This window comes from Rhamphochromis sp. 'chilingali', assembly GCF_963969265.1.
Source record: "Rhamphochromis sp. 'chilingali' genome assembly, chromosome: 19".
NCBI lineage: Eukaryota > Metazoa > Chordata > Actinopteri > Cichliformes > Cichlidae > Rhamphochromis > Rhamphochromis sp. 'chilingali'.
Genome location: NC_137946.1, coordinates 11,883,329 through 11,908,349, shown reverse-complemented (window position 1 = coordinate 11,908,349; position 25,021 = coordinate 11,883,329). Strand labels below are relative to the sequence as shown.

At 40.6% G+C, this 25,021-nt stretch overlaps 4 protein-coding genes across 7 annotated transcripts; 2 read left to right on the top strand and 2 right to left on the bottom strand.

The window, feature by feature from the left end:
• Positions 1–2,678: 2,678 nt before the first annotated feature.
• rab6a (RAB6A, member RAS oncogene family) lies at positions 2,679–12,113 on the top strand. Of its 2 annotated transcripts, none has more exons than XM_080866196.1 (8): positions 2,679–3,027; positions 5,332–5,390; positions 5,506–5,559; positions 6,137–6,242; positions 6,474–6,585; positions 8,428–8,521; positions 9,214–9,280; positions 10,663–12,113. In XM_080866196.1, the coding sequence occupies exons 1-8, from the start codon at positions 2,958–2,960 to the stop codon at positions 10,725–10,727; spliced, it is 627 nt and encodes a 208-aa protein (XP_080722322.1). In that variant the 5' UTR covers positions 2,679–2,957; the 3' UTR covers positions 10,728–12,113. The 2 variants fall into 2 exon arrangements, with proteins under 2 accessions (XP_080722322.1, XP_080722321.1); XM_080866195.1 differs by lacking the exon at positions 8,428–8,521 and adding an exon at positions 6,810–6,903.
• Positions 12,114–13,025: 912 nt separating this feature from the next.
• Positions 13,026–17,879, top strand: dnajb13 (DnaJ heat shock protein family (Hsp40) member B13). The gene is made up of 8 exons (XM_080866186.1): positions 13,026–13,175; positions 13,262–13,365; positions 15,515–15,676; positions 15,771–15,919; positions 16,115–16,228; positions 17,015–17,128; positions 17,207–17,283; positions 17,624–17,879. The coding sequence occupies exons 1-8, from the start codon at positions 13,108–13,110 to the stop codon at positions 17,781–17,783; spliced, it is 948 nt and encodes a 315-aa protein (XP_080722312.1). The 5' UTR covers positions 13,026–13,107; the 3' UTR covers positions 17,784–17,879.
• Positions 17,880–18,003: 124 nt separating this feature from the next.
• On the bottom strand, positions 18,004–19,969 carry LOC308386568 (dicarboxylate carrier UCP2-like). The gene is made up of 6 exons (XM_080866199.1): positions 19,245–19,969; positions 18,953–19,169; positions 18,661–18,858; positions 18,475–18,576; positions 18,215–18,395; positions 18,004–18,123 (listed from the first exon to the last, which is right to left on the bottom strand). The coding sequence occupies exons 1-6, from the start codon at positions 19,368–19,370 to the stop codon at positions 18,009–18,011; spliced, it is 939 nt and encodes a 312-aa protein (XP_080722325.1). The 5' UTR covers positions 19,371–19,969; the 3' UTR covers positions 18,004–18,008.
• Positions 19,970–20,994: 1,025 nt separating this feature from the next.
• LOC308386561 (dicarboxylate carrier UCP2-like) lies at positions 20,995–23,633 on the bottom strand. Of its 3 annotated transcripts, none has more exons than XM_080866188.1 (7): positions 23,113–23,633; positions 22,697–22,835; positions 22,403–22,610; positions 22,128–22,325; positions 21,940–22,041; positions 21,667–21,847; positions 20,995–21,572 (listed from the first exon to the last, which is right to left on the bottom strand). In XM_080866188.1, exons 2-7 carry the CDS (start codon positions 22,820–22,822, stop codon positions 21,458–21,460), a joined length of 930 nt encoding a protein of 309 aa, XP_080722314.1. In that variant the 5' UTR covers positions 22,823–22,835; positions 23,113–23,633; the 3' UTR covers positions 20,995–21,457. The 3 variants fall into 3 exon arrangements, with proteins under 3 accessions (XP_080722314.1, XP_080722315.1, XP_080722313.1); XM_080866189.1 differs by having other exon boundaries at positions 22,697–23,244; positions 23,425–23,633; XM_080866187.1 differs by having other exon boundaries at positions 22,697–23,633.
• Positions 23,634–25,021: the final 1,388 nt, after the last annotated feature.

Genomic DNA, 25,021 nt, shown 5'->3' with positions numbered 1-25,021 from the left:
AAATAAAGACTTTTTTTCCCCAAGATGGGAGTCATAGCAAGGTTTTCCCATCTAGAAGACTGAGTCGAGTTTTGCAGAAGTAAATGATGCGGTGGCCTGACATGAGACCAGCGCACCAGGATGAAGTCATGGCTTGAGGTGACAGCTTCGATTCTTTTGCACCATGCTTCCTTTTAGTCATGCTCCTTTGATTTTGGATTACACGCTTTTCAAGCTGACAGCTCATTTCTTGCAGAATAAGGTGGGTGACTTTTAGGAGCTTCGGGGGAAATTTGATAGCACCTCCTCAAATTCAGGGTGCTGATGGATCTTTCAAAAATGAGCAAAAGGCAGTGACGTGAGCACATTCAAAAGGCACAACCTCTACAGAGGTCTACAGCGCAATCCGTCTTGCTGTGCGCGTGGAAACACACGTGCCGCATCCCTCTGTATGCTTATGCGTGAGAGACGGAGAATGACTGAGTGAGGGAGACCGGGAGCAATGGAGAATTTGTTAATTCAGCATCTTCAGTGGGAGGGGCGGGAGATTTGGGGTCTTTCCCTGACCAAGGACATGTGGCGTAGGAGTGCTGTTAAGGGGAGAGAAAAGAGGGAGGGGAGAGGCAGCCGGCTCAAGTTGATGGCTCAAGTTTAATGAGGCGTGGGTCGCAACCAGAGCAGCTGAAGGGCTGGCATCAGCCCGTCAGCTGCTCTGCAAAGAGACTTCAGAGCTGCATGGCACATGAATGAGAGCGGGGCGCAGGTGTGTCTTCTCTTCAGTGACTTAGAACAGCTGGCTCAAGCAGGCATGAACTCACATACTGTACCCATACACTAATAATGCATTGCCTTTTATACTTAAAACCCCTAAAATGTAAATGTAATCCAGGCTAGTGAACAGTAGGGTGAAGTCAGTTTCCTCTGGTTAATTAATAGTTGAAGAAAACACTTGCATCTGTAGGGTTCTGACATTTTAATTTATTTTCTGTTTGAGCTCATCTTTGATCTCATCAGGATGGATATGTCCACACAAATAATACATGCCCTTACACAGCACATGTATCTTTAATAGGAATTATGTAAGAATTAAATTACCCTAACAACAAGGATGCTGGAATGACAAAATATTGAGACCAAAAGTGGTTATCAGTCAGTGGGAGATTATAAGTATCTTGATTTGGTATTTAAATGACTGCAGGTAAAAAAGCAGAGGTGTACTGTTCATACATGCTGTATGTGAGAGTGGATCATTTATAGAATTTATTAAAACACTAACAGAATTAAACAGGTAGACAGGCAGTCATTCATACACCCCTCTATCCATAATCACATGCTGTGTATGCTACCGTTGTGTATAGTGTATTATTTTACTTATTTTGTATTTGTTTGTATTTTATTTTGATTTTTTGATTTTTCTTCTGCTATCTGTGCCTGAGCTGAGGTAACGCACAAATTTCCCTGCCGTGGGATCAATAAAGTCTTATCTTATCTTATCTTATCTTATCTTATCTTATCTTATCTTTTCTGTCCTTGGGTGGAGTAAGTAAACCACCTTGTATGTTGCCTCTGGGCTTCATCCTTCAGGACAGCAGCTGTCTGATGAGCTGAAGGTCATGATTAATCCAATAAAAGCTACACAGGGTCCTGTAAACATCACAGCCTGATACCAATTTTTAAAAAGTGTCTGACATAATAGAACTAACAAGTCAGACATCCACTTTCACAGCTACAAACTGCTACCCTCAACTGTGATTTAATTTCCTTCACAAGGACTCATAATGCCAGTTGGCTTGATGCTACATGGTTGCCAGCAAAACCTGGCATTAATAGAGCGAATATAAGGCTGAACATGTGCACATTGCAGTGAGGTTTAAAAATAGGCTGAACAAAAAGAATGCTATTCTTTCAGCACCAACAGGACTGATTAACACTGTCGAATGCTATATAGGAGTGTTACACCGTTTCTTTAAACAACGTTTATTCTACATTGGAAAAAAAATGAAATAAAGTTTACCTAAAAACTCTGAGTAACAAAGAAAGAAATTTTACTCACTACTGGGGACTGTTTTTAATAGAAATATTCATGTATTAGTGCCTGTTTTCTTTCTTAATCTTCTGCTTCTGAGGGATTTCATCATGAGTGCGACCCCTCCCACAGTTCAAAGACATGCAGTTAGTGGGGATAGGTTGCGACAGACTGGCGACCTGTCCAGGGTGTACCCGGCCTCTTGCCCTGAGACAGCTGGGATAGCCCCCACTCCCACCTCCCACCCCCGCAACCCTGAACAGGATAAGCGAATGAATGGATGGATGGATGGATGTTAAAAAAATCTTTCCATTTAATTTAACCATCGGTAAAAGTCACCGTCTAATTCTTTAAACATTATTGGGATTCCCATTAAAGTTGCTTAGTAGTGAAATCTTACCTGTGATGAAAGTGCCCCCTCTAGTGGGCTTTAAAAAACACACCGTGCCTTTTCCTTCTGTTCTTCTCTGTCCTTAGCACGGTAGTTTTTTTCCTCTCATAATGCTTCCAACTTTGTGAAATAAAATAAAAATAAAATCTACTGAATCAAATGTGTTAGTGCGTTGCTCTGCCAAAGGAGCAGTCTGGTTTTTCATTGTGGGGTTTTTTTGCTCCACCAGCAGAGGGCAGCACATGAACATGCCAAGAAGACACATCTATCCATAAAGTTGTCTCTGAAGAAGAGCGGCCCGAGGTGGCTCGTTGGGTTGGGTGTAATTGACAGAGTAGAAGAGTAACGCTAACTTGGCCGCAGTAGTTAGTGAGGTGCTTAATATTGACTTGGACTTTGAAGGAATACGCTTTGAGCACAAAATTTGCTCAAGTCAGCCACGAGTAGGGCTGTTCATTTTCGCTGCCTCTGGATATTTGATAACTGACAACAACTGGTTAGTTAGCATTAGCTAACTAGCTAGGAAGCTCCCGAAAAGTAACGTCAAGGTTTGATTCAGTCATGTCTTCGGCCGGAGACTTCGGAAACCCTTTAAGAAAATTTAAACTGGTCTTTCTTGGTGAACAGAGCGGTAAGTCTGTTGGTAATTTTCAGTGTTGTGGGATGTAGGATTTACATTTTTGCTCTGTTGGACATTTAGCTAACACCAGAGTTTGGTGGGTGATTAACGTCAACCAGCTAGCTAACGTTAGCCACGTATCGTTAACACTTGGCAGTGATGGTATTACGACACAGTAACTTGTTACGAACAGTTTCTTCGCCTTGGCCCGACTAAAAAGGTGATTCATTTCCTTCAAAATGAATCATGTCTGTAAAAATGGACTCTTACTTCAGTTGTGTGACGGGCTGTGATAACACATCATTAACGGAGGCATCGGAAATTACCAAGTGTCATTTAACAGGATGTTAAATTATGAAGCACCAGCATTATTTTTTGGTATCTCTTCGTTATTGAAGGATAGGTGAACTTCAGGCATACCCTGCTGTGTTTAGAAGATGTTCATAATACTAGAGTGATCATAAATTCATAATTTCGACCCTGGAGCAACTTCCAAATTGGCCGATCTTGCCATGCAACATTCCTGCGATCTCCCTACTAATTTACACTCCTTCAGTGTCCACACAGAGGGTTCGTGTTGGCTGTTTTTCATGTCTTAGGTAAAGCTGTGTGGCTGTTCGTTGTGTCGTCCGCGGTGTCCACAGATTTTAGGGTTTAAAGTAGAATTTGGGTTATTGGTCCAGCGTTGTCTCTTTCTTTGGAATCTACTTGCAACATATTTGAACTAGCTGTTTCATGTTGCTTTATTAAAACAGTATGAAGTTGGAATTCTCGGTAAAGAGAAACTTGGATCAAACGTGAACTCAGATAGCCACCAAAGGACAATAGGGAAGACAAAAAAGGGGCTATTGTCAAGATGAGATTTTGCACTATTTATTCATTCTTTTCCAGCAAGAAAGAAACAAAGAAGTCATGGCTTCTCCTGCTGTGATGTGAGAAGAATAGCAAACCCAATCACTCATAAAAAAAGGAAGCTAAATGCATAATAAACATCTAAACTGACGAAATTACTTACAAGAAATGTCAGAACCATTACATTGGACAAATATTTATTATAAAAAATACCCAAGAACATTAAAAAATGCAAATGTAGAAAGAGGCCCTGCACACCTTTTTCCCAAAATATAAAACTTGTCTTTCAGTCGCACTGTGCCATAGACTGCATATAAAATAATACAGATCTCTTTGGAAAAGATGTGAGTTCAGAAGCTGCTGTAATAAATGAAACTAGGAAAGAATTAAGGAAGCCAAAACTTGATGACATTATTGACAAAACTGTAATAAATGTTTTTGCTGTAATATGACCTGTAAGTCCCACCAAGATGGGACAGACACACTGCGTTTATCGGACAGTGTGTGATAAGCTGTGGCTCCTTTAAGCCTTGTAAACAGCAGTGTTGTCTGTAGCCCTGTCACCATCCCTTGATGGACATTGTAACTGATAATGTAACTCGAGCTCAGCAAAAACAGTCTGAGAACTGGCAGCACTGTGCGAGTACTCAGAGCTACTGTGTGACTGTCCCTGATGTGTTAAAGGTGTTCATAAATGGTTTTTCTATGAGATTAGAAAAAAATTGAAGCATTTTACAGCTGCAAAGTTTGTAAAGCGTAGTTTTGTGTGTTAAACAACATTACAGAGTTTTATATTACATATGGACACAAACCCTCCATTGTGGATCAAATCAGCACCCTGGATACACGGGTGGGGGGAGTTCAGACATAAATGGCAAACTTTGCTTACAGCCCTTTTTCTCTCTGTGCCTTGCTCAACCCTCTGACTCCTGAATTACTTTGAACAGCTGTGCACTACACGCTTAGTGGACAAGAGGGCAGTGGGAGTTGTGTGACATGAAGCTGCTTGGTTTACTCTGTTATTAGTGGTCATCATCTGTGGAAAAGGGCCACAGCAGCTGCTTTGGGTTGAATAACTTTAAACACATTTCATTTCTGCAAGCTTTCAGAGATCTGCGTAGCTTTTATTTAGCCCCGAAATAATTATTTTGATTACAGCTGAAATTATTAGTGAACCAGTTAAAAGCGGCTGGCTAGCTTTATGTTATTGTAAATTAGATGTGTTTAGGTTTTAGACAGTTGTTCAGATAAAATAATCTGTTTGAAGACTTTGGGTGCTCAGAAAGTGTAAAAAGCATTTTCAGTTTTTAAATTTTGTTCTAATTGGGGGAAAATGTAGAATAGATTCAGTTATAAATGCAGTTCTTTTTTCCGGGGGAAAAGGTGTACCTAATTCTTCTCCAAAATCAAAGTGATCGTGTGGTCATTGCACTCTTTAAGAGTTTCTTGTTTGTGTTTGTGCAGTGGGAAAGACTTCATTGATCACCAGGTTCATGTACGACAGCTTCGACAACACCTACCAAGTGAGACTTAACACCTCCACTTTTAACTTTAATAATCATTGATGATGCCTAATATCAACAGCAATACTCATTGGAAATGACTGTGAATATTTGGTTGATTCTTTTTTTTTTTCAGGCCACAATAGGAATTGATTTCCTGTCGAAAACTATGTATCTTGAAGACAGAACAGTAAGTTTATTTTTGGCACAACCAGTACCTCCGTTTTTGTTCTTCTTCTTCTTGTCCAGTTGCTTTTCTTTAGCCACTGAATTATGCTCTTTCTAACACACACAGAGACAGCATTTGTACGTTGCTACTGTGATCAGGAGTGTTGTATCCCCCTGGACAATCCTTCTTTTCTCTGTTCATACCTCCCTCAACACGAGTTTTCTTCCTCTCCTTCCTACCCTTTCATCTACTTTCTCATCACCGTTTTGAAATTAAACACCTTACTTGATCCAGTGAGGAGGGCTGATGACAAGTGAAGGGTGATTACTTCTTTCTTCCCTCCCAAAGGCCCAGGAAGCTAGCTCTCTCTGGTGCTTATTCACTGCCTGCATGAACTACGTGCTCACCTTTCTCTCTTTTTATCTTTTCCCATTAGTCCAACTTTATTTCCTTTTATTAATTTTTTTTTGTCCCATAAACTTACCCCATTTGTCTATTTGTTTTTCTTGTTTCATTTTCATCTTGTTCTTTTTTTTTTTTTTTCTTGTTTTGTTTTTTTTTGTTTTTTTTCCATCCCCGTTCCCTTCCTGCCCCACAGATTAGGTTGCAGCTGTGGGACACAGCGGGGCAAGAGCGATTTCGTAGCCTCATCCCAAGTTACATCAGAGACTCTGCAGCTGCAGTCGTAGTTTACGACATTACAAGTATGTGGCTCACCTGTCCACTGGGAGTGCCCTAGGTTATTCACATCGTTGATGCTGAGGAATGCATTGATTCCATTTAAATACACTAGTATGACCGAAGCATATTTTTCTTTTTAATTTAAAAAAAAAGTTGCACATTTTTCAGCTTGTAACTCTCTTTGCTTATTGCCTTGCTGTCACTAACCACTGTGTTTTCTCACCTGAGGCCTTTTATCTCCATCTGTCTTCCAGATGTCAACTCTTTCCAGCAAACCACAAAATGGATTGATGACGTGAGAACAGAAAGAGGAAGTGACGTCATCATTATGTTGGTGGGAAACAAGACAGACCTTGCAGATAAAAGGTAATCTGTGTTTCCCTCCTTCTGCCTTTGTTAAAGTAGGCACTCCATGAAGAGCATAGAAGTGAAGTTATTGATTGTTACTGGTGGCCTCACTGATTTTTTTTCTTTCATGCATTATACCTGAAAGTGTCCTGTTTTGGGGTTTTTTTTGTTTGTTTTTAAGCCTTTTTTTGAATTTGTATTGTCTCTTGCTGTGAGTCTTTTAACCGTTTTATCTACCACAGGCAAGTATCTATTGAAGAGGGTGAGCGGAAAGCCAAAGAACTAAATGTAATGTTTATTGAGACTAGTGCGAAAGCGGGCTACAACGTAAAGCAGGTAAGAGTGTGTGTGTGAGCCGTGCTCTGACGCCCTGCTGTAGATGCTGCCTCCTGGGTTTCACCTCCAAAGGTCTCCCACTGAAAATAAAAGTCAGGCTAGGTTCCTGAAGTTGCCCCTTTTCAGACATGGATTGCATAAAATTTTTGATCTGGTATTTGGACATGGAGCTTTTCTTTTACATTAATACTCATCAACGCTTCTTTCAAACATCCCCACTCTGACAGAACAAGCTACAGTAATCATGATTTTATTGTGTGCTATGCGCCAAATTTCACACTATAGTAAGTAGGATATAGTGTCCCAAATTATTCTGGGGGGTTATTACGCCACATTCTGTATATATGCAATTGCAACCATAAACACTTAGGTCAATTTTATAATAATTATAATGGATTGCATTTATATAGCGCTTTTTCTAGGCACACTATTCAGTCACTCTCACATTCACACACTGGTGGAGGCAAGCTACAGTTGTAGCCACAGCTGTCCTGGGGCAGACTGACAGAAGTGAGGCTGCCATGTCGTGCCATCGGCCCCTCTGGCCAACACCAGTAGGCGGTAGGGTAAAGTGCCTTGCCCAAGGACGCAACGACCAGGACAGAGAGCAGGGGATCGAACCGGCGACCTTCTGGTTACAGATTAGCTTCCCAACCCCCTGAGCCACGGTTGCCCCAAGCTTATAAGTGACCACTAAGTGAACCACTAAATCTACACTGTAGGTTGTGATTTTTATGGACCAGTGTAGATGCTGGACTTTGTCCCGTGTGGAATAAAAAAGCCTGTTTAACATATGTATCAAAGGAGTGGCTTTGTGGCTTCTGCAGTATTTCTGGCAGTGAGACCATGGACAAAAGCTGAAAGCTGATGTCTCATGCCAAAACTTTATTTTTTCCTCCCCTCACATTATTATAGTTTAGGGGATTATCCACAACAATCATGTCTTTTAGTGAGCTGAGCAACTCAAAGGTGGAGAAGTGATGTGCGTTTGTAACCTCTGCGTTTAGATGCCATCTAATTAACAGAATTGAGTGCATGTCTGAAAAGGGCTTCTTAGTCTAAATTGCTCTTGTTTGTGCGTATTTCTTTAAATAAAACAAGTATTCATCACTTTCTTGCTAAAGGTGATGAGAGTGTGTGGGTGTCAGTCTCGTGTATGGCTTTTCCCTGTTACCTGCAAGCTCCTCTAAAAGCTTATTTACAAACTTTTTACTCGTCTTGGCCTAGCAATGCCTTGGATCTCCAAAACCCTGTTTTTTTTTCAGTCAAACACAGAAAATATAACATTTATGGTTGAGATGTTGGAAGTTTCACTTCTCTTCCTGTTTTTCCAGGAAGTTTACTGGGAAACCTTTGGTGCTGGGCAGTGGTGGCAGCCGCAGCAGGAAGGGCACGGCTTGTTAATGCTCTTCAACATAATCACAGTGTCTGTGTTTCTTTTCCCCTGTCTCTGTGTTGATGTTTGTGGGGGTATGTGCGTGTCCTGGTGGGTGTTTGTGTGTTGTTCGCGGTGGCTCATCACAGACAGATAACCACAGAGGAGGGAGAACAGAGAGCGAAAGAGATGAATGTTCTGTTTATTGAAACAAGTGCAAAGACAGGCTACAATGTCAAACAGGTAGAGCGTGTGCACCTACATGTGTATGTGTTCTCATAGTCCTCTCTTCTGATTGGCTTCTATTTCACACGCATGTGTGCAAAAGGTGTGCTTTAAACATCAGTTTCCACTGGTCACTAGTGAAGAGAACTGGTTGTTTTTCAAGCTCTCTCCCCCCTGTAATGATTTGTATTGGCCAACCTTTTATCACAAAGTCTTAGAGATGGGGACCAGAGTTTGCAAATCAACAACCTGCACAGCACTGATCACCACAGCAATAGTGTTACTGCTGCTGTGAACTCTGCATGTCATAAGTCTGCTTCCACGACGCTCTTTGGTGGGGGCAGGGGATGCTGAGCATCATCATACATTTCTCTTGAATTTTATGAATGGATCCATTCATCGCTTAAAATCCTCCAAGCTTTGTCAATGGAAGATGTCACTAAAGCTCAGCTCCATCCTCTTTTCAAATCACCGATGCAGCACAGAAATTGGTTTACAGTGTCAGAGACACAAGCTGCTAAACTGAGATCAAATTTGATAAATCTCTCTTGGGTGTCTTTCTCTGTGTGAGTTTCAAGTGGACCTTATGCTTGATCAGTTAATATTAGGATTATACACAACATGCTGTGCCAATTTCATTTTGTATTTTTTATCATGCCCTCGCTATATTCCTTGTCTGAAAGAATACATGTGGTTCTCTTTCCCTCTAGCTTTTCCGTCGTGTGGCAGCTGCCCTCCCTGGCATGGACACCACACAGGACAAGAGTAGAGAGGACAGTATCCTTTTGTGTACATGTCAGTGTCTGCATCTGACATGACAGAGCAGAGTCAGAGGTCTCTTTGCCCTCTTATGTCTGTCATATGGATAAGCACGGCCACAGGGAGAATCAAGTGCAGAATTGTGACATCTCACTATTGTTGCTTAACCCACATGTCGTTCTAGATTTGTTTTACCAGTGAGGACACCTATTGAGATTCAGCTGGATGCCTGTTTTAATGAGTATAATATCAAAGACACTCTGCACTGATGGTCTATTTTTGGAGGGTATGAAACAGACTTGAAAGGTTTTGAAGTTTGTCCTGATACAGATCAGAGCAGACAGTGAATTCACATTAGTCAGTCATGCTCCTAGAAACGTGCCTAAGTCTGAACTCAGACTGAGTTATAAAGATGTTGTTATGATTTCTACTGACTTCAGCTTTGATAAGTTTGCCATGTAACTATAGCATAAGCCATCATGTGTCCATAAGAATATTTAAGATTACTTTAATATTCTGTCTAGCAATAAGTGGTGAAATACTGACCTCAGTTAAATGGAGACCAGTATGAGTCGTCACATTGAGTTGAAGCATCTGATCTTGTAAAATATCTGAACGATGATAATTTATTCCTACCATTAAAAGGTAAAAACTTCAGCTAACACCCACAGAAGTTCATGTAGAGCTGAAAGACTTTCCAACTTTGGCACGCCATATACACAGTACAGTGGGTGGATAGCACTCTTAACTCCCCAGCAGCCCAACAACTAGAAGCTTTTCTGGTGGAAGACCAGCTTTGCATTCTGTCTCATGCAGAGAGAGAATGCAGTATATGTTAACAGTATTAGTTTTAAATTGTCTTGCTTAATGACTCAGCAAATAGAAAAATATTTAGTTGGGGGAGGGTCTTTAAAAATTAACAAGTTCATTTTTGAAACTAAGAACTTTATTTTAAAACTTAAAAACCTCAACCCTTTTGGTGCCTGGTTTTGCCAGAGATCTCTTTCTGTTAAGCTATTTCTTCCTTCCCACCATCAACAAGTGCTCCATTATAGGAGAGTCCCTTTGTAATTTATTGTGAATGTGTCATAAACCAATACATGTGAATTGGGCAATACCACTGCTGTAGTGTGAAAATGGCCTCTACCTGTACAGCACATGTGGTCACTGACTACTTTAATGATCATGAAAATAATGTAAAACGTTCTGGCATTTACAATCACGGTCATCTCAGGCTAATTGAACACCAATGGGACATTTTGGACCATTGTGCCAAAAAAGTGTGACTGTCTTTCCTTGAGCAGAAATCTAGAGCTATTAATTTATTTATTTGTTTAATCAATGCCAATGCATTTCAGAGTTCCTTTTCAATGTTGTTTCTTAACTCCTAAACCTTTCAGTGATTGACATTAAGCTGGAGAAACCACCAGAGCAACCTACCAGTGAAGGAGGCTGTTCCTGCTAATGTTTCTATCTAATACATTCAGTTTTTCTGCGCCCATATCCTTCACTACACCCTCCACTGTCCCCCAGCCTGAAAGAGAACACTACATCCGTTATCCTCGCCATCATGGAAGTCTGGTAGCCCATCGGGCTGCTCTGAAAGTCACTTCAGTTGTACTTAAATTGAATATTTGCACTGTAACACACATGCATTGAAACATATTGAAACATTGCATATTTATGCTTGAACTAAGCCTTCTGTCATTTCAGCAGAGATGGTAGTACAAGAAAGATGAGAATAGTTTGTGGGCAAAGATGATTTTGAACCAAACTGAAAGACGATGTGTGTCAAAGTCATCAAATCAATGTATTTGTCTAAGAGTGAGAATCCTTAAAAAAAGAAAAAATAAGTAAATATTGCTTTAAGCTTAATAAGCACAATGTGAATGTGTTGTGTGCATTTTTCAGTTAACACAATAAGCGCTTTTGTATTTGATTGGCCGAAGTTAATTTAGGTGTTTTCTTCAAACTATTTTGTTTTTAACATTTTGGGATAAAATGAGGAAAAGGTTGTAGGATTGCTTCAAAGTAAATCATTATTTGGAGTGCTGGGTGTAGACATGTGTACTACACACCCATGAAGTGTGAGCTAGGAGCTTATTTTAAACTTGGGTTACAGTTCTCCCAACACGACCTGCACAGTCACGCAGTCTCTACCTACACACCATGGAAACCAGCACAAATGCATAACATGACTGCATCAAACACATTACCGTCCTTCCTCCTCTGCCCACACGTCTATTGAGATGGATTATTTTTACCTTGGCTTCCATTTTCTATTACTTTTTATTTGGATAGATTTTTTTCCCTAAAGACTAGCTGACATAGACTAAAACTTTCTTAGATAGTGTTTGTAGATTTTCTCATAAATCCGACAATAGACATTAGATGTGGAGATATATGCCTTTTGGAGTTGAATTGTAGAGGGCTTCCTTGGCTTTGGATTTATCTAATTAGGTTTGGTATGCCGTTTTATCAACACTTCCTTGTTTTTATTTTTTGGCATTGATTTCTTGTTAGTGATGATTCTACATTATGTATTTAATCCACAATGACTTGTAATATTTATTTCTATCAGATTCCTGTTTCTTTTGTATGGCTGTTAATATCTTCACTTTGGGTATGAGTCGCTAATAAAATATGCATCCAAACTGGACCACCTTTGACACTCAGCAGCGAGCAACTGCTGTTTCACGTGCTGCCTCGAAGTGGCACTTTGATCATACTGAAAATATTGTGCAATTTTTGTGTAAAACTACAGGCGAGAGTTCAGTTTGTATAGCGTTGTAGTCCTTAACGTTTCTGGAATGGATTCAAATGAAAGAATAAAAGTAAACTTGTCAACGCTGCTGGTATTCATCTGTGTTTCTGACATGTGTTTTGGATAAATCAGTTCAATATTTTTATTTTTTAAGTGCTGAGATGTTGGATCTGTTTCTGTATAATTTCTGGCAGCAATTACTACAAGATAATGAAAGTTACAGAAATGTAGATGTTTAGCTGTGTACTGAAAAAGTGATTATAGTCAGAGACATTCAGTGTTCAAATCACATTTAACTTTTTGATTTTATACATACAGGTTTGATGTCCAATAATATTACAGTTAATTTACATAAAATCTCAAAATGACTGTCGAGGTACAAAATAACCAAGGTGCTTCAAAAATTTACAAATAGACAAGATCACGGTATGCTGAAGCTACAGTAACTGGCCTGACTCATTACCTACTGTTTGTTCTGCAAGTCCACAGAAGAAATAATGCAGTGGTGGCCCCCAAACACGAGACATGCCAGCAATCTTTTTTTTCTTTTCTTTTTTAACTTTATTTAACAAACAATGAGTATACACATGCCAGCAATCCGCTATGCAAAATGTCAAGTGACCCTATCTACCTGACCTAGTTGGGATCTAGCATTGAGTGATTATCAGATTGTTGCACAGCTATTCATTAATATCGTGGTCATCTGCATATGATTCTAGGCTATATTACAAAGCAGACAATAACTACTACGCGGAGACATTAAATAATGACACACTATAAAAGCTTTCGAAAGAGGTCAGTAATAATTACTTCACTGCGAAGTAGCAACTCCCGTCAACGTTTATTACTTCTAAATTTCTTCTTATTTATTTGAAGACGAGCAGTCTTCTCTGGACTGCAGTCTGTTTCTTGTTCTTTCATTCAATAGTTTATTTTAAATTAATGTCCGCGAGTGTTTGCAATTCTCGCGAGAGTCTCCCAGCAGCCGTTTCCGTGGAAACCAATTCACGCACCCGCACTCTGTGTTTTAGCTGGATATTTCTTTGATGTTTAAATGTGGTTTTAAATACTTAGTTTCACAATGAGTAATGATTACTACGAGACTTTGGAAATAAATAGAAACGCAACAGATGCAGACATCAAAAAGGCGTAAGTCATTTAATACATATGAAACTCACATGCTTAATAATGAGGCTTGTTCTGTTATTCCTCAGTTATTTCTTTCTCTTTCTTAGATATCGACGCCTTGCACTGAAGTTTCATCCGAAAAGAAACAGAGAGCCTGGAAGCTCCCAGAAATTTACCCAGTTGGGTGAAGCCTATGATGTTTTAAGCGACCGTAAGTGGAAGAATATCGAGACTGAAGTGTGTTTTATTTTGGAAACCGCACGGATAAAAACAATAAGGGGACACTCGATGATCACAGTCTAAGGAAAAGTCAGTTAATCGTACTGAATCCATTTCAGCTGCTTTGGTGCAAATGAAAGTGGTCGTTCCTTATCCCTCGTGATTCAGTTCATTCTAGCTTTGCTTTTTGTGACTTTCCTTTTCAATTCTGGTGGAATGACATGGTACCTGCAGCCTATTCACGTTGCAAAGATAGTCAGTGCACAGCTGCTCCAGGACTGCAAATCAGGAAGAGCCGATGTAAGAAGGTGTATCTGTCAGCAGTGTCAAGAGTGTGGAGCTGCTAAGAGCTGGGCAGTTAGGGGCATCACCACAGCATCAGTACCCATGTCTGTTCCTTTGTATAAAAAGGGACAGGAGGAACATTTCCAGTGCTCTCGAAAATTACCTCAAGAAGGCAACAGATGTGTCTGTTTCTTGGCAAACTCTTTTATCACCTACCTAACAGCACGTGGAGGTCTGTGGAACCCTCCAAATCTGTCATGCGGAAGGATCAGGCAGACAGCCTAACATTCACCAGTGTCTCAAGACCCTTTCATGTGTGTCACATGTCCTCACTGCTTGTGTGTGTCTCTCCTGTGTGAAGAGAACTGAGCTCGACTACCTGTGCAACCTGCATGGGCTGCATGTATGTCTCACTGACAAACAGCAAAAACAGTCAGGTTTTTGGGTGGGGTTGTCTCGTTGATGCCTCTCCAGCGTTACTTTCATTTGAACCAAAGTAAGCGAAACGGATTCAGACGGGTTCATGTTTCCCAACTGAACAGACTGATATCTCTGAAGTTTAACTGATATACTGTGATGATCTATTATTATTCTTTTTTTAAGCAGCACAAATCAATTGAATTATCAAAGGAAGGTGTACAACATTCCCGCGATAAGTGATTTTGCATTCGGTTGCAACCAGCAACCTTCCTGTTCTATGTAAATAAAACCAGAATATAGCCACCTGGGAGCCGGTTGAGTCAGTTATTTGACATTCTCTCAGAGAGCGATTGCAGTCAGTCTAAGTCAGACTGAGATTGTTTGCTGAAAAGTTGCCTCCTCTCAGGTGACCTCTGCAACTGCCATCCAATCAAAATTGACCATTTGTGTTCGAGACCCTCACGTTCTGGGCAACTGTTTCGTCAGTTGCAGAATGTGAAAAAATTCAATTCTATGAGCAGGCAGTCACTGATTCTTAAAAAAATATTTTGTAGCTGCAAGGAGGTTGCTGTCCTGTTTTTACTTATGAGCCATAAGCTCGCTCTTAATTAGCATGTAACTTTGTCAAGCTAAGTGTGTCCAGTCCTGGGTGGTTTGTCAGTGGAGCTGATTTTACATTCAATTCAATTCAATTGAATTTATACAGGGCCAAATCACAACAACAGTCGCCTCAAGGCGCTTTATATTGTAAGGTAGACCTACAATAATACATACAGAGAAAAACCCAACAATAACATGACCCCCTATGAGCAAGCATTTTGGCGACAGTGGGAAGGAAAAACTCCCTTTTAAAAGGAAGAAACCTCCAGCAGAACCAGGCTCAGGGAGGGGCGGGGCCATCTGCTGCGACCAGTTGGGGTGAGAGAAGGAAGACAGGATAAAAGACAATGAGATACATAAAATCATCTCAATATAAGATGAGTCCTACTGTTCATAGTACTCCCTGAGTATTTGTATTTCTTTATAAAATATTGATATTTGGTGACTCTCTATCGATACAATATCACCACGCAAAGTATCGTAATGTATTGTATCTACCCTCCCACTCACGGTTTCAAACAATGCAATAGATGAACGCACAGCTACAACTCAGTTTAAAATTGGTTATATTATAAGCAATACTAACATTTTTGTAAAAGGAGAAGTGGAAATAACTGCAGATTTGTATTTAAAGCTTTTTGTTTAAAAAAAACATTTAGCAGGAAACTGTTATAAGGATCAGAAATAGAAAGCTTTTTTTAAATACCAGTTAATATTAAAATAGTAATACAGGCTTATATACAGTGAAGTGTATTTTGGTCTGAGGAAAGGCTGTATTTATTGTATGCAGAATGTACCATATGTGTGTGAATCAAAGCCAATTTTCTGTGTGAAAGCTCGAAAAAAGGCAACTTACGACAAGTTTGGAGAGGAGGGCCTGAGAGGTGGTATTCCACTTGAGTTTGCCAGCAATGGAACTTGGTCATCAAAATACGTCTACCATGGGAATCCTGACCAGACATTCAAACAGTTTTTTGGGGGTGACAACCCATTTGCAGGTGAGAAAAAAACATAATCAAAGCCCGACAGTGAATGTGCGTTTTCGATTTTAATCCTTTAATCCCCCTTCTTTTTTTTCTTTTTTTTTACTAGACTTCTACACAAATGATGTGCCGCTTCAGTTCGGTGGCCTGCAGCCACAAGTGGCGAAAACGCAAGATTCCCCAATAGAGAGAGACCTTCATTTGTGCCTGGACGATCTCTTCCATGGATGCACAAAAAAGATCAAGATATCTCGCAGAGTAAGACATGTTTATATTTTCTCCCTCCCGTGGCTTTTGTTGGATTCACTCATCTATAAGACTGCAAGCTCCTCATGGGGTTTAGAGCTAACTAAACAACAGCATTAAAAAATAAAATAAAAAACGCCATCACAAAGACATACTACAGCACTGATTTTGCCTCATATATTGTGCGATGCTTTATTTATTTTACAGGTCATGAATGACGATGGATGCACATCCAGTATCAAAGACAAGATTCTGAGTATAGATGTCAAGCCTGGATGGAACGAAGGCACAAGAATTACTTTCCCCAAAGAGGGAGATCAGGTAATTAACCAGCCTACACATCATTTTAAAATGGGGGGTTTGAAAGTGAGCTCATGAGTTGGTATAGTGTATTATTTTTATCCTTTTATACATAAATATTTCCTACAGCCTGAGTTGGGTTCGTGGCTCCGATGCCATTTCCGAGCTATATGGCTGCTATAACCCAGAAATGTATTTTTTGCTGTAATCAATCCTAGGCTTCAGTGTGCAGTTAGCTTTAAAGGGAAATTTAGCAGGTTGCCATTGTTATTGTGGTATATACATTACTGCAGTGCAGCAATTAGTGAAAAGATAGTAGAGGTAAGCATTAAAAAGGCTGAATGCGACAAAGGAGAGGGGAATTTTTAACAAATTATAATTTATTGTACTCCTTTTTCTGCTATTGCAAGTATAACTGATGACTAACTACTTGTGAAGGTTCTCCTAAAATTGGCACTTTGCATAGACTGCACACAAGTACGTTGTTCCTGCAGATCTTTTATAGGTTCACTGAAATGGAACACGCTTACTACCAAAAGTAAGCATGTTCGGTTTTAACACCCAATTACAATAAGCAAAAGGCATTTTGCTTATTGTACTCTGGGCAATTTTAGCCAAAAGAAATTATGCGCTCAAAGCTATTCTTCTTATTACTCTGTTTTTTTATTATGATGATGTGTACTGACTGTACCACTGCCTTGTTTGTGTATATTCTTTCCTTTACCCAGGGAGGGAATGTATAAAGAACTGTCTGTAAAGACTGCTGCATGGTAATCTTTTTATTTTGTTTTGCTGTTTTACCTTCAGGGACCAAGCAGCATTCCCGCAGATATTGTGTTTATTGTGCGACAGAAGACTCATCCTCTGTTTGTGAGACATAACAATGACCTCATCTACAAAGCAAAGATTACTCTGGAGATGGTGAGTCATGTCATGGATTGATTATTGGCCATGCAAAAAGGTTTCTTTGAAGCTGTAAGCTGATTCCCTTGTTCGCAGGCTTTAACTGGCTTCTCTGTGGACGTGCAGACACTAGATGGCAGGCTGCTCTCTGTTCTTATCAATGACATTGTCCAGTAAGTGCTTTCAGTCACTGTCTTGAAAAACAGTTTTTCCCAGTCTGGTTGTTTTTACATTTATGTAGTGCCAGAGTGCAAAAACAGTCGCGTCAAAGTGCTTCGTATTGTAAGGAAATACAACCCCCCCCCAAAAGAAAAAAAGCAGAGAAAACTCCAACAATTATATGATCACCTATGAGCAAATACTTGGCGACAGTGGGAATGAAAAACTCCCTTATAACAGGAAGAAATGTCCAGCATAACCATCTGCTATAACACTTAATGATTATTGTGTTTTTATTTTGTGCATTACTGCATTAAGTTTCTGCTCTCTGATTTGTTTGTCATGTCATATCAGCCCTAGATACCAAAAAGTCTTGTCCGGAGAAGGAATGCCGCTGTCCAAGAATCCTTCCCAGAGAGGAAACCTCATAATTACTTTTGACCTTAAGTTCCCCGAGACGCTTTCTACTGAGAGGAAGTATCTGATCAAGCAAGCTCTGTCTTTTAAAGATTAATCACATTCCAAATACATGTGTAATCAGAATGATTGATTGGACTGTTCATGTGGCTACATGTCTGTCAGGAGAGAGCAATACTGATACATTTGCAAATCGTGTCTTTCTGTTTTTATTTGCACTTTGCACTCTGTCAGAATATTTCTGTAAACACGCTGGAAGATAACAAAAATGAAAGACAATGTGAGTGTGGTCGAACACGAGCCCATCGAGAGACAGTAGAGATTACAGATAAGCTTTGCAGCTGTGATTCGCTGCCATCATTGCTCGTTTCAGCTGCTCGTACGTCACAAACATGACCACGTTCCAGGACCCCAGGCGTAAGAAAGACGGGATAAACCTTAAGAAAATGGAAATGGAGGCAAAAACATTTTTGGTTTCGTTTCATTCACATTAAGAGTTGTCAAATGAATGTGGAATCACTGGGTTACCCTTTGTAAAAAGCACGCGGGCCTTCATTGGTCATCATGGCAGCAGCACAGTTGAGAATGCTGCTGTACTGGCCAAGAGCAGAGTTCATGTATCTTGTCTTGACCACATCAACAGGGGAGGCGATCACTGTTGTGCACAACCCCGCACCAAAGGCTGATGCAAAATGGCAGGGCAGATTATCTGTGGAGTGCACAGAACCCAGGGCTGAGTGCTATATCATACACATGCGTGATGTTGCTGTGAAGCCACTGTGTTTTACCTGTCAGCTGCGTGGACCTAAGGAGCATATCCTTGATGAAGTCATAGGTCACCAGTTCTGTGCAGTTAACAATAGCGTTACGTGCAATGTTTGGAGCTGTGCCTGTGTGACATCGAAAACAAAGATGCATCATAAGAAATGAAGCAGCAGCCTTTTAAAAACACGCATTTTGGAAGCTTGAGCTACCTTTCCACAGACCACAAATGCCTTCCTCCTTGGCAATTGTCTTGTAAGCATCCACTGTGCTACAGTAGCGCCTGGCACGGCCAAGACATCTGGCCTGTGCCTGGAAGCGAACTTTCACCACGTCTGTGGGCTGAGCAATGGCAACCGCCAAGGCACCTGTGGTAGATCCAGCCAGCAGCCGACTCCCAATGCCCACATCTAAACCAGGGAAGAGAGAGATGTCAGTTGAGACTGGTCAAAATTTCCCCTCAACCAAATAAACAACTGTCAGAATCCAATCACAGATGCTCACGGTCAGAGCCTTTAGTGTAGAACTGTTTAACAGAGTCGTAGAGACCAATTCGGACAGACGCAAAGCTCATCTGCCTCTGGAGTCCTGCCACCAGCCCACTGTAAAGACTCAGAGGACCCTCAGTACGCACCATGGTGGCGATGGTGCCGAACACCCCTCGATACTTCACCGTAGAGCCGCTCCCTGTAGCAGCAGAGCCTCTGGTCTCTCCTTGGATCTGTGCAATGAAAGTTCAGGCTACTAAGGTTACAAGAATTGGCTTTGTGTTTGTTACACAAGAATACTTTAATACCTGCAGTCGCACTTTGGCTGTGTCTAAGGGAAAGGTGAGCAGGTCAGCGATGCAGGCTGCAGTTCCTGCTCCCACAAACTTTACAGCTGCCGAAGGTGGCACATCTGCAGGCCTGAATCCAACCATTTTCCACAGTGTTTTTCAAAAACACAAGCGTTGTATTTGTGAACGTGAACACGACAAGATGTTCCTGCAAAATCTGACAGAAACAAATTTCACAAACACACTGCATTCAGAGACAAATGTTTTTTATTTAAAACTGCATCTGTAAATTTGACACATGAGAGTTACATCCCATCAGGAAGACAAGTGTTGCTTATTTTATGGATCTGCTTTACACGCTTGATCCTGGCTTCTTTTACTCACTATGCTAGTAATGCCTCCAGCTGGTGTGTGCCATAAGCTCATTTAACACCTCTATTCAGCAAAAGCAGTCCTCCATATGTAGTGGTATGGTGGCGCTATCTTTCCATATCTGACTGACCCAGTTATGGGACTGCAGCAGCTGAACCAGGTGTTTGGATCACAGAGATTCATCATGAACTGTCATAAAAATATAAAATGTGAAGTGATTTTTTTTTTCACATTTATCCTAAAAGGTTTAAATGCTCATTTGTGCTATTGTTAGCTTAGATGATCTCAATAATAAGTGCAGTTTATTTTTCCTGATGATTATCCTGGGACAAATTATGGAAAAAAGAGGTGATGGATAACTGGTTACTATATAAACAGTATATTTATACTGTCGATTCCCAGTATATATATTTTATACATCAACCAGTTGTCCATCAATTATATAGTAACTTATCCATACCCCCATATCTGTACTATGTGTGAGATAATATGTCAGTGATCCAAGTGTTCTTCAGAGTGATGGCCTGTGCAAAGAAACTGCACAGATATCGTACCTGGTAAGATCTTTTTCAGAGACCTATGGAAATGATACAGCACTCTAAGAATTATGGAGTTGGAAATGTAATTCATAAATGAAAAAAAAAACATATTTTAGGTTTAAACTGGTGGTTCTGTGCCAAAAGAAATGCTGGGAGGTGTTTTATGACAGCCTGTTTCATGATTTGTTTGTTGTAACAATTCATTTTTATTTGTATCGCCCAGTAGCACATATCATGTTCAAAGGGCCTCACAGGCATAGAAATATATTAAGAAACAAGGTCACTTCCATGTTAAACAAATAAGCAACCCATCAGAAATACATACATGCAAAAAAATCCATGAGTGAAAAGAATTATATAGTAACATATGAACTCTGGGACGTAACAGAAGCAGAAGGCCAACATGATACTGATGAAGAAGACATGCATATGGTCCGTATTACCATGTGTAGGTACATCTCTGTAAATGTGGCTGAACTCCGGAGGCACATTTCAGGAGTATTATTATTAAGTGGAAGCACTAATAAATGCTCGATTTTAAAAAAGGAGGTATATTTGTAAGAGATCAGCAGCATTTGCTTACCTAAAATTCTGAGGCTTTTCCAGAAGATTTTAGGAAATCCGCATTCCCAATTTCTCCCTGTGAGGAGTGTTGTATATCTAACAGGTTAGGAGTGGGAGTCGGGATGTGAAGTGACATTCAGAATAAAGTTACAAAGCAACACTGGCATTCAATAGCATACAAAAGGATGGGCGAAATTACAATTTTTCACTAATTAAAGTACTTTATTTCACAAAATACACATGACTCATCGACCAGCAACAAATCATACATACTTTTCACATCTAGTGGCAAATACATTAAACTACAACTACAAAAGGTAAACAGTGTAAACAATCCAGAAAGACATATTGTGGTCATTTTAAGGTATGTAATGTTGGACATAAACTGTCTTCTGCTTTCATGGAAAGCCTAAAGGAAGTAAAAACTAACTTTACAGCCTAACATTATTCACATGATTATTTCATTTAAACATAGAAGTTTACACCAGAAGGAGCTTCTTGTAATGGAATTTCTGACCATTAAAATGCGTGAAGCCTCTGTAAGGTCTACCCTTTAAATTATTTTAAATATTGCAACAATGCCCCTGAAGTCTTCCTGCTCAAACTCTTTCTAATGTCAACTCTTGTGTTTTCATGCTCCTGTATTTTCAGGTCTCCAACCAAGAGTCGTCAGTAGTCACCCCTGCACTGTGGTGTGCGTTAGGCTGTTGTGTTTTGCGGTCCTGAGTTGAAAAAAACAAGTCTGACTAGTTGCGGTCAGAACGGAGACTCCCAGTACTGCTGTGTCCTGCTCATGCCTTTTTTAATTTGCTCATAGGTGACAAACATCACAATGTTCCAGGAGCCGAGTCGCAGGAAAGAAGGCATGAACCTAAAGAAGAGGAAAAAAAGACAAGTGAAGAATTATTCAAAAGGACTTTTGTAGCATCTCTGCTTGCCTCGTGGTCATGTTAGAGTGTGTTTACCCTTTATAGAAAGCCGTGGATCCTTCGTTTCTTAGCATTGTGAAGGCACAGTTGAGAGCGCTGCTGTACTGGCCGTGTCCTGAGTTCATGAAACGTGTTTTAACTACATCCACAGGAGAAGCCACAACTGTGGTGCAGAAGCCTGCGCTGAAGGCGGCCGTGAAGTGGCACGGCAGGTTGTCTGTGGGAGGACAGAAGTTTAGTCACAACTTTCACGTTAATTAGACAGACGTTTGAGGGATGTTTGTCTGTATCTTTCATTCATGGCCTCACCTGTCATTAGGTTGTACTTCAGGATGAGTTCTTTGATCATGTCGTAGGTCACCAGCTCTGCGCAGTTTACGATGGCGTTACGAGTGATGTTTGGCATGCATCCTGGAACACAAAAGAGGATCGTAACTGTCAGAACAGCCGAGGGCATTTTCATATAAAGATGAATGACTTGAATGTAAAGCAGGTACCTCTCCACAGGCCACGTACACCCTCATCTCGGGCAATCGTCTTGTAGGCATCTATTGTGCCGTTGTATCTCCTCTCGCCGTCAGCCAGTCGGACCTGGGCTTGAAAACGCACCTTTACCACATCTGTTGGCTGTGCAAAAGCCACAGCCATTGCCCCGGTGGTGCAGCCCGCCATGAGCCGAGTAACAATCCCTGCACCTGTGTGCCATACGTATGTTGGTCACGAAGAAACAGTGCAATAGAAGCAGACTTGTTGCTCGCTCACTGATACTCACTCTCGGTGCCTCGGGTGTAGAATTGCTTCATGGAGTCGTAAAGGCCGATACGGACAGAAGCGAAGCTCATCTGTCTCTGCAGGCCTGCCACCAGTCCATTGTACAGACTCCTGGCCCCCTCTGTGCGCACCATGGTGGTGATGGTGCCAAACACGCCCCGATACTTCAGTGCACCAACTCCTTCGGCTATCTGAGACTCTCCCTGAAGCTGCACGACATGATGCAAATAAAAGAGGATTTAATATGACATCTATCATAAGGTTAAAGGCATCGGGTTAACACTGTTTGTCTAACCTGCAGTCTGACTTTGGCGGTATCCAGTGGAAAGGTGACAAGGTCGGCAATGCAGGCTGCCGTGCCTGCTCCGAAGAACTTAACTGCCACAGAGGGCATCACATCTTTGGGTTTCATGCCAACCATTGCTGCGCCTCAGCTGAGGACATGAATGGAAAGATATGCTCTTACGATCCAAAGACCTTTGGTTGTGTAACACAAAGCACCAAAGAACATCGCTGCCTGGACAACCAAATATGGGATATAAGCGTGTAAAGTAAAAATAGACTACATGCATAACTGCTGATATTTTCTTATATTACACGACTTTTGTTTGATCTGTTTAAAATGACTAACTGTGACAAACCTGGGTGTATTTAGTGCGCTGGATGTGCTGGAAATATTTTCATGCTGTTCATACTGAAAGTCATACAAACCTGTGAGTAAGGATTATGACAAGTTTCAGGTTTTCTCAAGAAACAAGCTAGTCTTTCGAGGTGCTTCTGTTGTGGAAATGCCTCAGGCCATAAACTCTCCTCGAAATGAGCCAGTGAGCATACCACCACTTGCTGCAAAAACAACCATATAGCACAACTCAGCAAATCATCATTCACTCAGTTTTAGCTGAAAGCGACCCACAGCTTGAAGCAAATATAACTGATATTTTCAATTAACTGCCAATAAAAATTTACAGAGTTAAAAAAAATCACAGCTATGTTGATATGCAAGGTTGTTGTTTGTTTTTTTACCTTAATAGTTTTCCAAGTAAATTATAATCCAATTAACAGGAAAAATGTATACAGTCCTCTTTGATAGTTAATCCTATACGTTTTCTCGTCTCCTGTGTGCCTACTGTTCCAGTATGGAAGAAGCCTCCCCAAATTTATAGGAAGCTTTTCCACGTAACTACATGCGCTGTAGCCAAACACGTTGTACACCTGTCATGAGAATATCATGTTTATCAGTCTGTGAGCCTGAGCCAGATATCTGAGCTCTTGTTGATCTCTTCCTGATGCCGTCATCATGGCAGCCTGGCATGAAATCTCTGAGTACACGTAAACATTCAGGTCTATCTGGAGTCCGTTTACACAGTAAAGAAGTTACTGCTGAAAGTTTCATGGATTTTTTTAAAAACATTGTTTCAGGTTTGGAATCCAGAGTTTGATATTTGTGTGAAATTTCAGCTTTTCTTCCCCAGATACCAGCTCACATTACTCTGCTGACATCACAGGGTATTTTTCTATTGGTTGGTTACATGCAGCCAATCAGACTGGAAGGCTTGTCTGGATTCATGAGATGTTTGCCTGGGATTTTTGTCTGGCTGGGTAATATTTCCACCGCATTATTTCTTACTGTTTGTGCCCAGGGAACAGAATTAGCTCTAGAAGTTTAGAAGCTTTAGGAATCCCCCACCTCTCCATCCCAGCAAGCCAATCCATACCATGGGTCAGTGTGGTTGGGTGCAGAGAGAATCTGAATGCAATCATTTGGGTTGATTTGTAACAGGGACACAAGCTGCTTCCAACAAGAGGAGCAGCTGCCAAATGGAAAGTGTCAGGGGGAGGAGGTGCACTCTTTGTAGGTGGGTGTTGGCTCTCTGTGAGTGCATGCCTCCTTACATATGAGTTTCCATTGCATTCTGGGTCACAGGTCGCCAAGTTTTAATCAAGTCAGAAAGCACAGCCTCATATTCCAAATATCAAAGGATTCACCTGCTGCAACATGTGTCAGGAAGTTGTTCTGTTCCCAAGACGACACTACTAAATTTTGTAACCATACTAGTACTGTGCAAAAGTCTTGAACCTCCCTCGTTTCTTTATATTTTGCTTCCAAGGAGCCAGATAAGATAAGATAACTCTTTAAGATAAGACCTGGTGCTACTGAGCCATAGTTCTCCAGGCTGCTTTTTTTGCTTATATTCATTCAAGTCTTTTAACCATTTTTAGAAGAATGTTTTTTATTTGTTAAGCCACTTAACACTGACCTGTTAATGAATTAGAAAACACACCCAGCTAAAGCAATTAACACCTAAGACAACTTAGCCAAGAGCCAGTTTTGAATTGCATCATTAGGATCTTTGCTAAGCCTGTCACAAAAAAATTTCTTCTCATTTATTTTGTTGAATCCACAAAATATGCCAAAGATAACACAGTTTGACAGACAGAAAACTGTGTTTTAAAAAAAATAATAACTTGTCCCACGGTGTGAAGGTTGTCCTTAAATACAGAAACCAGAAAAGAACTGTATGATTTTTTTTAAAATGAAAAAACAGGGGACTTGACCCTTCATCATCCACCTGTTCTTCACTAAAACCTCATCAGAAATGGTCTCAGTGGGAGGATGGCT